Source organism: Myotis davidii, unplaced genomic scaffold (assembly GCF_000327345.1).
Source record: "Myotis davidii unplaced genomic scaffold, ASM32734v1 scaffold428, whole genome shotgun sequence".
In the NCBI taxonomy this organism is placed as follows: domain Eukaryota; kingdom Metazoa; phylum Chordata; class Mammalia; order Chiroptera; family Vespertilionidae; genus Myotis; species Myotis davidii.
The window spans coordinates 1,727,766-1,739,813 of NW_006299834.1; the positions used below are offsets into that span (position 1 = coordinate 1,727,766).

At 49.1% G+C, this 12,048-nt stretch overlaps 1 protein-coding gene across 1 annotated transcript in view; it reads left to right on the forward strand.

Annotated features, from left to right (window-relative positions):
• TCF20 (transcription factor 20 (AR1)) overlaps nt 1-12,048 on the forward strand; it is a 93,033-nt gene that overhangs the window by 42,297 nt on the left and 38,688 nt on the right. Inside the window, 1 exon segment of the mRNA XM_015571911.1 lies at nt 7,834-12,043. Coding sequence (XP_015427397.1) covers nt 7,834-12,043 — 4,210 coding nt within the window.

Here is a 12,048-nt window from a genome sequence, read left to right on the forward strand (position 1 = left end):
GATGAGAGTCATTGATCGGTTGCCACCTGCATGCCCCCTCCCCTGGGGATCAAGCCCGCAACCTGTGCATGTGCCCTGACAGGAGTCGAACTAGGACCTCCTGGTTCATAGGGGGAGGCTCAACCACTGAGCCACACTGGTTGGGCTGGCCTGGCATATTGCGGCATTTCCCTGCAGTCAGAGAAGCATGCGTTTGATAGGGTGCTACAGCCTCCTGGCTGTTGGAAATTCGGTCTAAAAATAGGCCTGCCCGCTGTGGGGTGGATTTCAGCTGTTTTTAGGGCTGATTCTGAAAAACAGCTCAGAGGCGATGATTTCTGTGTGCACACTCACTTGGGCACCACGTGCGTGTGGTGTTGGTGCCAGGTTTCCGGGAGCAGAGAGTATTCCTGGCAAGTGCCTCTCTCCCCCACCTGCCTCTGGACTGGGGTCTCCCGGGCCTCCCTTTCTTCCCCCAGGCAGGGAAGTGCTTTCTTGCCAGGAGGAGCAGATAGAGCGAAGATATTTCTGAGGTAGAGTGAGGGGTATATTTTTTTAAATGAGACTAATAAAATTTTTAGTGGTTATTTTCTACACAAGCATTAATGTAAGTAGAAATGAAAAGGAAGAAAATGAATCCACAATCCTGCCAACCTGAATAGTCAGAAAGTTTTAATGTTTCCATATTATTTTGGGGGGCTTGGACTAACAGATGCCTGATTTCTGGATAGGTGTACCTGTAGCACGGGGAGGAGCTTCTGTGCTCCTTCTCTTTATCTGACTGTGCCCAATAAGCGTTTCCCATGGTGCTAGAATCTTTATAATTATTTTTAATGAGCATGTACTGTTTTGTTGCACGGATATACCATAATTTGCTTAATCATTTTCAAATGATAAAGAATTAGGTTCTTACCAGCCTTTTCTCTTAGATATCCCTGGAGTGAATATGTTGGTACTTTGATTTCTGTTTGGTTGTTTTGAGATTTGCCTAGGATAAAAATCTAGTAAACAGAGTTACTGGGTCAAAAGATACTAACATATTTACAGTCATACATATGCTGCATAACAAGCTTTCGGTCAACAGTGGACCACATATAAATAAGACGGTGGCCCCTAAGATAGAATGGAGCTGAATTTCTGTGCTTCGGGCGAATTCCTTTCCCTGAAAGGACAATATCTGTAGGGCTTGCAGAAGGTTCCCTCTCACTCACGGCCCCTCAGTTGTGAGTACAGAGATTACATCCCCGTCCGTCGGCCACTGACCTGTATCCGTGCCAAAAAGACCGTCCCCCCAGCACTGCGCATTCAGCCTCCCAGGCCTGGCTGCTGGGCTTCAGAGCAAACTGCTGCACATTTTTGCCGAGGACCCAAGATCCTCCGCACAGGCCCACAGGAGCCACCTGACCGAGTATCAGTGCCACTGCCGCTTCCGTGAAGGCTTGTGTGGGTGGCACCAGCCTGTCACTGTCCTTGGGAAATACGTTCAGGTTGTAATGGTGTAAAGCACAGATGAGTTTCTTCGATTCAATGCTAGAGAGAGCCCTCTGTGCTACATAGAGTCAGTGGAGCCAAAAACATTCCCAAACTATCGAGTCCTCAGTTCTACACTCTCCATGTTAATACCCTCTTTTAAAAAATAAAATAAAATAAATAAGTACCACAAAGTTTCTTAGTCTGACACTGCTTCATCAGTAGCACATACCTATATACTGATGAAAGGCAAATTCACTTCACTGTTTATTTTTACTGAGGGAGAAAAGCCAGCAAAATCTCTGCTTTAAGGAAGACTTTTTGGAGAAGATCACATTTCAGGGCCTCTTAAGATCCTGAGAGCCATGTGGCCTGACAGGGCAGGAAGGAGCTTACGGACCTAGGGATGCTTCAGAGCGGGCCTCAGAGTGAGTGGGGCGATGCGCAGAGGGCGCCTGGCACCGAGCAGGTTTGGTGATGGGGGAGCGGAGCAGGAACTGGGCTGAAGATTTCGGTGGCTTCACAGCATGTGGGGAGAGCAGCGCTGTCAGGATGGCGGGGGGGGGGGGGGGGGGAAAGCTGCTCCACATGGTGGTGCTGGGAGAGGGACCTTCTGGAGAGGCTGTGCCACTCCCAGAAAGATGACAATGTCAGTGATAGGGCGGGGGAGGTGAGGGCAGGTACAGGGAATGGAGGAAGAGCAGGGTTAGGTAATGTCTTAAGGGCAGAGTTAAAGGAGTTTGGGGTTATTCTAAAGCTTCTTACTTCGGGTATCGAAGAGGATTGTAGTTTTTTTGAGGGTGGTAAGTTGGGTCAGTGGAAGAAAGAACCACATTTTTTGGTCATTAAAATTGAGTTGGTGATTTCCCAAGAATAAATATATTTTGTCACCTTTATAGAAATTAATCTGGACACAGTGACACTGCTCCCTCAGTCTTCATGTGCACAAGTGATTGCTCTGTCTCCCCGTTCCCACCTAGGCCTTGTCTGGAGTCTTGTCTCCTGTCCTGCGTGGTCATTAAGACATTGCCATATGGCCGTAGGTCCTGCAGACCCACCCACCTGGCAGTCCGAGCCAGCACCTGCCTGCTGCTGTTTCTGTTTTCCCTCCAGTTAACCTTGGGCGTGTCTCGCTTGCTTGCTGTTTGGCTGTACACTTGGTCTGACGTTTCTAGGTGTTTTGTTGAGGGAGGATTTCCAGTCCCTCTGGTATGCCATATTGCATGAAATAGAAGTCTCTCACTCCCCAAGTGATAATATTCTACTCTGAAATACTGGGAATGAGAGAAGAACTATATTAGTCAGGGTCCTGGTAGGAAACAGATGGCACACTCAAACTGGGGAATTTGAGGAGCGTGTAATTATATCATTCATCTTGGGTTCATTCAGGAAGGGGGAAGCTTTCCATGCCAGGTCTGAAGAGTTTTGATGAGGGATTAAGGGCTTACCCATCCCTTGGAAGGTCAGGGAAGCTGCTCCTGAGTATCTGAGACAAAAGCACCCGGGGAAGCCTCTGTGCGCCTGTGCCTGCTGCAGCTGCCTCTGGGTGTGTCAGCCTCCCTTCCTTTGCCTTCCAAATCTTTCTGGTGCTTCTTTGCCAGCTCTAACCAGGACCATGCTGGAAAGGGGTTCTGGAAAGGTAGCTCCCAGCTCCTGATCTGCAGAGGAGAACTTAGAAAGAGGGTGATCACGATGCTGCTGAGTGGACCAGTGCAGAACTGGGACCGTTTATAGAAGGTGGTCAGGGTTAAGGGACACCAGGCGAGCAATAGCAGGAGTGGTTATTACCCACAGGCCTGAGAGGCACGAGGAGGATCAGCCAGCCTCAGGGGCTGCAGGGTAGGAGCCGGAAGAGTGAATTCCTCCTCCTCACTCTCCTCCTGCCTTTTCCCAACCAAACTGGGCCAGATGCCAGAGGGGCAGCAGAGCCTTTTGACAATCTCTGTGGTGCCCCCTCCCAGAGCGTAGAGTAGAAAGGAGATGGGTAAGGAGTGAGACTGGAGGGCCAAGAGAATAACCTGCCAGGCAATAACTAGAAGCATATGTGTTGTTGTTTTGAGAGAGAAAGAGGAACATCAGTTTTCTGTCCCGCTTATTTATGCATTCGTTGGTTTAGTCTTATATGTGCGCTGGCCCGGGATTGAACCTGCAACCTTGGCATAGCGGTATGATGCTCGAACCAACTGGGCTATCTGGCCAGGGCCGCATATATATTGTTCATGTCTTAAGGACTGAAGCATTCCTTCAGGGCAAAGAAAAAGAATGAGCACAAAATCATTGGTTAAACCTGAAATGAAAGAGGAAGTGGGCCCCAGCTCGTTTGGCTCAGTGGATAGAGCATCGGCCTGTGGACTGAAGGGTCCCAGGTTCAATTCCAGTCAAGGGCACATGCCCGGATTGCAGGCTCGATCACCAGTAGGGGATGTGCAGGAAGCAGCCGTTCAGTGATTCTCTCTCATCATTGATGTTTCTGTCTCTCTCTTCCTCTCTCTTCCTTTCTGAAATCAATAAAAATATATTTAAAAATTATTTTTTTAAAGAGGAAGTGGGTCCTTGAAAAGCTCATTCCAGGAAACTGCCTTGAGGACAGTTTGGAGAACTTTGTGGAGGGGAGTGGGGTGATGTCCGACCTGTGAAGGAAGAAGACAAGGGAAGCTGCTGTTGGTTTCCTGTAGACAGCAAGGCCCCGTGCTAGGAGGGAGACGCGGCTGCAGTGTTGTCATGAGGTCAATATGTGGACCCTGGGCCAGCGAACGTAAAGGCACTGAGTTCTGGACCTCACTTACTAGTCACCGCCAGAGGCTTTCTGATACCATTCAGAAAGTTAGGAAAGTGTGAGAAGACCAGGAAAGGGAAATCAGGCCAAGGGAGAGTTGGGGAGGGAGGTGCATTGGTAACCTCATTTGCAGAGTATGTATACAGATTCCAGTGGATGACCTACTTCCTTTGAAGTGTCAGATTTTAACCACATCTGTATTCATTTAAACAAAGAAATTCAGGCAGTTGTCATTATTAATCACAATGCTTTAAAACTGATTACACTGATGGTTTGCTTTATTAAAATTGGGATAGTATTGGGATGATCTATTAGTACCTTGTTTTATATGCTAATGTTTAAAATTACAGTTACTCTGGGTTTACATTCTTAAGTTCTGGTATATTTGGTTTCCTAATTGCTTTACTCGGGACTCCTAAAAAAGATGGACTTGTACCACTTTCTGGTGCTCAGATACTTCCTGTGTGCTAAGAATATTTAGCTTGACTGGTACCTCACAGGAGGTACTTGGCTGTGGGTTTGTTTTTGTTGTTTTTTTCTCCACCTAGTCCGTAAACCAGAACTATAACAACGGGGAGAAGAGCTGAGAACAGGCCTTCGAAGGAATTGTACTAAATGTTTTCTTTTCTGGAGCTCGGGTTTTCTTAGGAAACAGGCCGCCTAAGGTGGGACATGCTGATGTTAAGTGAGTTGTCCTTAGCGCTTAGGGCTCCTGCTTAGGAAAAATTTGGAGCAAGTGGCAACATTGTGTATATACTTGAATTTTTCAGAAGCCTGATTTTATTTACAGAAGGATTAATTAAACAACCATGTAGTAATTTATGGAATGATTCTCTTTCTAGGAAGCTTTGCATTAAACTGCCAGACTTAGTCTTTTTGTTGGCTTTAAACCATCAGCCGCCTTTTATCATGTAGAGAAGACCAAAGGGGGAAAGAAGGACATATTTAAAAGGTACTGACGGTGGCCACTCACTTTCAAGGCCAACCTCAGACTGGACAAGTGCCAACTGTCCCTATCATAGACCCTCTGGGTCATGCAGTGCTAGGAACAAGGAGGCAGACTGCTGCTGCTCAGGAGGCATTGAACCCTGTGATTTGGTTTCCTCATCTGTACAGTGAGGATAGTAGTGTTCTGTGCATTGATGGTTAGTGTGTGAGGTCAAACGTTACAAGAAGCTAGTGCCTGTTGCCAAGCAGATTCATTGGAACACAGAAAATAGTCTGTTGTGAAGGGATTTTGAAGAGGATGAGAAATGGTTTCCTTTAGATTCTGAGATTATTTAAATGTTTAAAGATGACTTTGGGTCATGTGATTATAATCAAACTTAATACCAAAGTAACAGCCCCTTGTCTACTTATTTTAGACATAAGATATTTCAGGAAGAAGTGAGTCAAGCTTCTAGGGTTTGGAGTTACTGGCCATCTTCAGCCCTGATCCGTGTTTACTTTCTGAAGTCTCCTCATGGCTCTTATGTGGATTCAAGTTGGGTTTTTCCCCTTGGAACTGAACCTGGAGAATTTGATAGGCAAGCCTTCAGCATCTTCAGCTCTGCTTTTAGATCGATCATGTTCTCTTTTTATAAGTTCTATCTAGTTCTTTAAGGCCTAGTTTTTGTACCATTTACTGGTTCACAAGAAGGCCTGCCGTGTGCCCCTTACTGTTTCAGTGACATGATATTGCAGCAAGGCTCAAAGTCTCTGCCCTTTAGGAAACTTACATTCCAGTGGGGAAGATACAGACAGTAGACAAGTAGCATATCCGTGTCTGCTGGGAGTAAGAACTGGGGAGCAGCTAACATGGGGGAAGGAGATTGGCAAAGCCTGGGCAAGGGTGTAGTTAGCTGTTTTTTAGTAAAATGGCCAGGGAAAGCCTTACTAATCAGGTGACATTTGCTTAGAGATGAAGGAAGAGGGACAAGCCATGTGGCTATGGAGGAAGAGGAGCACAGGCAAGAACAAAGTTCCTGTGTAGAAATACTAGTAGCCCATCCCAGGAGCTAGGAGACAGCGTGGAATAGAGCAGAACAGGACAGGAGAGGCAGTCACAGAGGCAGTGGGGTGGGAGCCGGCCTTCCAGGCCACCTTCACTTAGAACATGATGGGGCACCACTGCAGGGCTTGGGCATGAGGAGCCTGACTTACTTTTAAAAGTATCGCCACCTTTCTGCCAATAAGTCCATTTTCAGCTCCCCCTGAGAGGGAACTAAGAAACTAACTTCATAAGCCATTGTAGAAAAATGTGTCCTAACTTACCCTAGCTCATGTGTGTTTCATAACTTCTTTTTAAAAAATATATATATTTATTGATTTTGGAGAGGAGGAGGAGGGAGAGAGCTAGAAACATCAATGATGAGAGAGAATCATTGATTGGCTGCCTCCTGCACACCCCACACTGAGGATCAAGCCCGCAACACGGGCATGTGCCCTGTCTTGGAATCGAACTTTGACCTCCTGGTTTATAGGTTAGCACTCAATGACCTGAGCAATGCCGGCCGAGTCATAACTTCTTTTTTAAATAATTGATTTTAAAGTCATTTGGAACAGTTTGGCCTTGTCTTATTCATCTCTGACTCTGAATTAGGCAGGCCCAGGCAAAATACAAAGTAAAATCAGCTCTTGATTATCTGTTTAAAAGAGCATTCTATTATGTGCTAATTACATTAGCAGAGGTATTACAAAGTGTTGACCCAATCTGGTGACTTTAGGAAGAGTCTAGGTCGTAGGCTTAATGAATTCTTCTTTTCCTCTATCTTTTGCTGTCCTCCAAAGTGACTGTTTCCACTCCCTCTTTTATAGTAATCACCATTAATAACTCTGATTGCCAAATAAAAAACTATGTGGGGATCAGAGGTGCTGGAACGTCTTGCAGACCTCCAAAAAGAATCTTCAAGAATAGTCACGGCTATTTGACTTATGCAGCCTTGTCCTTTGTACCTGTGCGTTGATGGATGGTTGAGGAGTGCCTTGGACACAGTTAGGTGTCAAGAAGAGGTTACCCTTCCTTAAGTTTGTGTGGCTGACTGCAGTGAGGCATCCCTGTGGTAGTTGGTAATTACAGTGACCTGCTGTAACACGCATTTGGATACAAGGGATTGACCAGTTCTCAGGACAGTCCATTTCTCAAATTCCAGGAGGGGTTAGGCAGTGGAATAGCATCATTATTTTTTAGACTCTTTAGTTCAGTAACCAGTCTAATAACATGCAAGCAAATAAATGAAAGTGTTCTTCTCATCCCTCCCCACCATAACTGGAAAATATTTAAAAATTGCTGTTTTTTAATTGAGAGTAATAACACAGTCCTATATTTTTACCCAGTTGAATTGGAAGGGGCTCATTTAATAATGAGGTTTTTACTGTATTGAATTTGTTTTTACCCAGAGTGCTTCTTTTCATACTAGCATAGACTTCTGCCTCACTCTTTAGACCATTTCTCTGCATATTTTCATTTTCAGAAATGGATAGGCTAAGAAATAAAAGGAGATGAAATTCAAACCAGTCAGTTTCATCTGGACAGCTGGGTTAACATAGCCCCTCCATCACCTAGACTTGATTTATTTGTACTAGGAGGACGCATGTCTCACTCTCTTTTTTTTTTCTTTCATTTCCAGGAGGGCTGTTGGCCCGCCACTGTGCTGTTGAACAGTATGCAGTCCTTTCGGGAGCAAAGCAGTTACCACGGAAACCAGCAGAGCTACCCACAGGAGGTACACGGCTCCTCCCGGCTAGAAGAGTTCAGCCCTCGCCAGGCCCAGATGTTCCAGAATTTTGGGGGCGCAGGTGGTAGTAGTGGCAGCAGTGGCAGCAGCAGTGGTGGTGGGCGGCGAGGGACAGCAGCGGCTGCAGCAGCAATGGCTAGCGAGACCTCTGGCCATCAAGGCTACCAGGGTTTCAGGAAAGAGGCTGGAGACTTCTACTACATGGCAGGCAACAAAGACCCCGTGGCGGCGGGCACCCCGCAGCCTCCTCAGCGAAGGCCTTCTGGGCCTGTGCAGAGCTACGGACCCCCCCAGGGGAGCAGCTTTGGCAATCAGTATGGGAGTGAGGGTCACGTGGGCCAGTTTCAAGCACAGCACTCTGGCCTTGGTGGTGTGTCTCATTATCAGCAGGACTACACGGGGCCTTTCTCTCCGGGGAGCGCTCAGTACCAGCAGCAGGCATCCAGCCAGCAGCAGCAGCAGCAAGTCCAGCAGCTGAGACAACAGCTTTACCAGTCCCATCAGCCACTGCCACCAGCCACTGGCCAGCCGGCGTCAGGCTCGTCCCACCTGCAGCCGATGCAGAGGCCCTCCGCTCTGCCTTCCTCTGCCGCTGGCTACCAGCTACGAGTGGGCCAGTTTGGCCAGCACTACCAGTCTCCTGCCGCCTCCTCCTCCTCCTCCTCCTTCCCGTCACCACAGCGTTTCAGCCAGTCTGGGCAGAGCTATGACGGCAGTTACAGTGTGAATGCTGGATCCCAGTATGAAGGGCATAATGTGGGTTCTAACGCACAGGCTTATGGTTCACAATCAAATTACAGCTATCAGCCTCAATCTATGAAAAATTTTGAACAAGCAAAGATTCCACAAGGAACCCAGCAGGGGCAGCAGCAGCAGCCACCGCAGCAGCAGCCACAGCAGCAGCCGCAGCAGCAGCAGCAGCAGCAGCAGCACGCTCCACAGCACGTGATGCAGTACTCCAACGCCGCCAGCAAGCTGCCCTTGCAGAGCCAAGTGGGGCAGTACAACCAGCCCGAGGTTCCTGTGAGATCCCCCATGCAGTTCCACCAGAACTTCAGCCCCATTTCTAACCCTTCCCCAGCTGCCTCTGTGGTTCAGTCTCCAAGCTGTAGCTCGACCCCATCTCCTCTTATGCAGAGTGGGGAGAATCTCCAGTGCGGGCAAGGCAGTGTGCCCATGGGTTCTAGAAACAGAATCCTACAGCTAATGCCTCAGCTCAGCCCAACCCCATCGATGATGCCCAGCCCTAATTCTCATGCTGCCGGCTTCAAAGGGTTTGGACTAGACGGAGTGCCAGAAAAGCGCCTGACAGACCCTGGGTTGAGTAGTTTGAGTGCCCTGAGTACTCAAGTGGCCAATCTTCCTAATACTGTCCAGCACATGCTACTTTCTGATGCCCTGACACCTCAGAAGAAGACCTCCAAGAGGCCCTCCTCTTCCAAGAAAGCAGACAGCTGCACCAACTCCGAAGGCTCCTCCCAACCTGAAGAACAGCTGAAGTCCCCCATGGCAGAGTCCCTGGATGGAGGCTGCTCCAGCAGTTCTGAGGACCAAGGCGAGAGAGTCAGGCAGCTGAGTGGCCAGAGCACCAGCTCTGACACCACCTATAAGGGTGGAGCCTCAGAGAAAGCCGGCTCCTCCCCAGCACAAGGCACTCAGAATGAAGCCCCCAGACTCAGCGCCAGTCCTGCAGCCAGAGAAGAGGCGGCCTCGCCAGGTGCTAAGGACACGCCATCATCTTCTGAGGGCAACCCAAAAGTCAATGAGAAGACCATTGGGGTGATTGTCTCCCGGGAAGCCATGACGACTCGGGCAGAAAAGCCTGGTGGGCAAGATAAAGGCTCCCAAGAGGATGATCCCACAGCCACCCAAAGGCCACCCAGCGCAGGTGGGCCCAAGGAGATCGGTCATGCATCAGTTTCACAGCCGGAGCCTCCAGGAGGAGGGGGCAAAGGAAACAAGAGTGGCGATAACCCCAACCACAATGGAGAGGGCAGTGGCCAGAGCGGGCACCCCACAGTAGGCCCTGGCTTCATAGGCAGAACTGAGCCTAGCAAGTCTCCCGGAAGCCTGCGCTATAGTTACAAAGACAGCTTTGGGTCAGCCATGCCGAGAAGTGTCGGCGGCTTTCCTCAGTACCCTACAGGACAAGATAAGGGGGATTTCACTGGCCATGGGGAGCGGAAGGCTAGAAATGAGAAGTTCCCCAGCCTCCTGCAGGAAGTGCTTCAGGGTTACCACCACCACCCTGACAGGAGATACTCTAGGAGTACTCAGGAGCATCAGGGCATGGCTGGTGGTCTAGAAGGAACCTCGAGGCCTAATGTCTTAATTAGTCAAACCAATGAATTAGCTAGCAGGGGCCTTTTGAACAAAAGCATTGGGTCCCTATTAGAAAACCCCCACTGGGGCCCCTGGGAGAGGAAATCAGGCAGCTCAGCTCCAGAAATGAAACAGATCAATTTGGCTGACTATCCAATTCCCAGAAAGTTTGAAATAGAGCCTCAGTCATCAGCCCATGAGCCCGGGGGTTCCCTCTCCGAAAGAAGATCAGTGATCTGTGACATTTCTCCACTAAGACAGATTGTCAGGGACCCGGGGGCTCACTCGCTGGGTCACATGGGTGCCGACACCAGACTTGGGAGGAATGAACGTCTCAATCCAAGTTTAAGTCAGTCGGTCATTCTTCCAGGTGGTTTAGTGTCCATGGAAACAAAACTAAAATCCCAGAGCGGGCAGATAAAAGAGGAAGACTTTGAGCAATCCAAATCCCAAGCTAGTTTCAACAACAAGAAATCTGGAGACCACTGCCATCCTGCTAGCATCAAGCACGAGTCTTACCGAGGCAATGCCAGCCCTGGAGCTGCCACCCATGACTCCATCTCAGACTATGGCCCTCAAGACAGCAGACCCACGCCCATGCGACGGGTTGCTGGCAGAATGGGTGGTCGGGAGGGCATGAGGGGTCGGTCCCCTTCTCAGTATCATGACTTTTCAGAAAAACTGAAGATGTCTCCCGGGAGGAGCAGGGGCCCAGGGGGAGACCCTCATCACATGAACCCACATATGACCTTTACAGAGCGGGCCAACCGGAGTTCATTACATGCTCCCTTTTCTCCCAACTCGGAAAGCCTGGCCTCTGCGTACCACACGAACACGCGGGCCCATGCTTATGGGGATCCCAGTGCAGGCTTGAACTCTCAGCCCCATTACAAGCGGCAGATGTACCAACAGCAGCAAGAGGAATATAAGGACTGGAGCAGCTCTGCTCAGGGAGTGATCGCCGCGGCCCAGCACAGGCAGGAGGGGGCCCGGAAGAGCCCGAGGCAGCAGCAGTTCCTGGACAGAGTGCGGAGCCCTCTGAAAAATGACAAAGACGGTATGATGTATGGCCCACCGATGGGGACTTACCATGACCCCAGCGGTCAGGAAGGGCGCTGCCTCATGTCTAGTGATGGTCTGTCTAACAAAGGCATCGAATTGAAGCATGGCTCCCAGAAGTTAAAGCAGGAATCTTGTTGGGATCTTTCTCGGCAGACTTCTCCAGCCAAAAGCACCTGCCCTCCAGGAATGTCCAATCAAAAAAGATATGGACCACCCCATGAGACCGATGGGCATGGACTGGCTGAGTCTACACAGTCATCCAAACCTAGCAATGTTATGCTGAGGCTTCCAGGGCAAGAGGATCATTCTTCTCAAAACCCCCTCATCATGAGGAGGCGTGTCCGTTCTTTTATCTCTCCCATTCCCAGTAAAAGACAGTCACAAGACTCGAAAAACAGCAACATTGAAGATAGAGGACGCCTCCTTCACCCCTCAAAAGAAGGCACTGATAAAGCGTTCAATTCCTATGCCCATCTTTCTCACAGCCAGGACTTCAAGTCCATTCCCAAGAGAGAATCCGCCAAGGACCTCACAAGTTCAGACAATAGAAACTGCCCTCCTGTTACCCTCACAAGTCCTGCTAAGACCAAAATCCTGCCCCCACGCAAAGGACGGGGACTGAAATTGGAAGCTATAGTTCAGAAGATCACTTCCCCAAATATTAGGAGAAGTGCGTCCTCGAACAGTGCAGAGGCTGGGGGAGACACAGCACCTTTGGGTGAA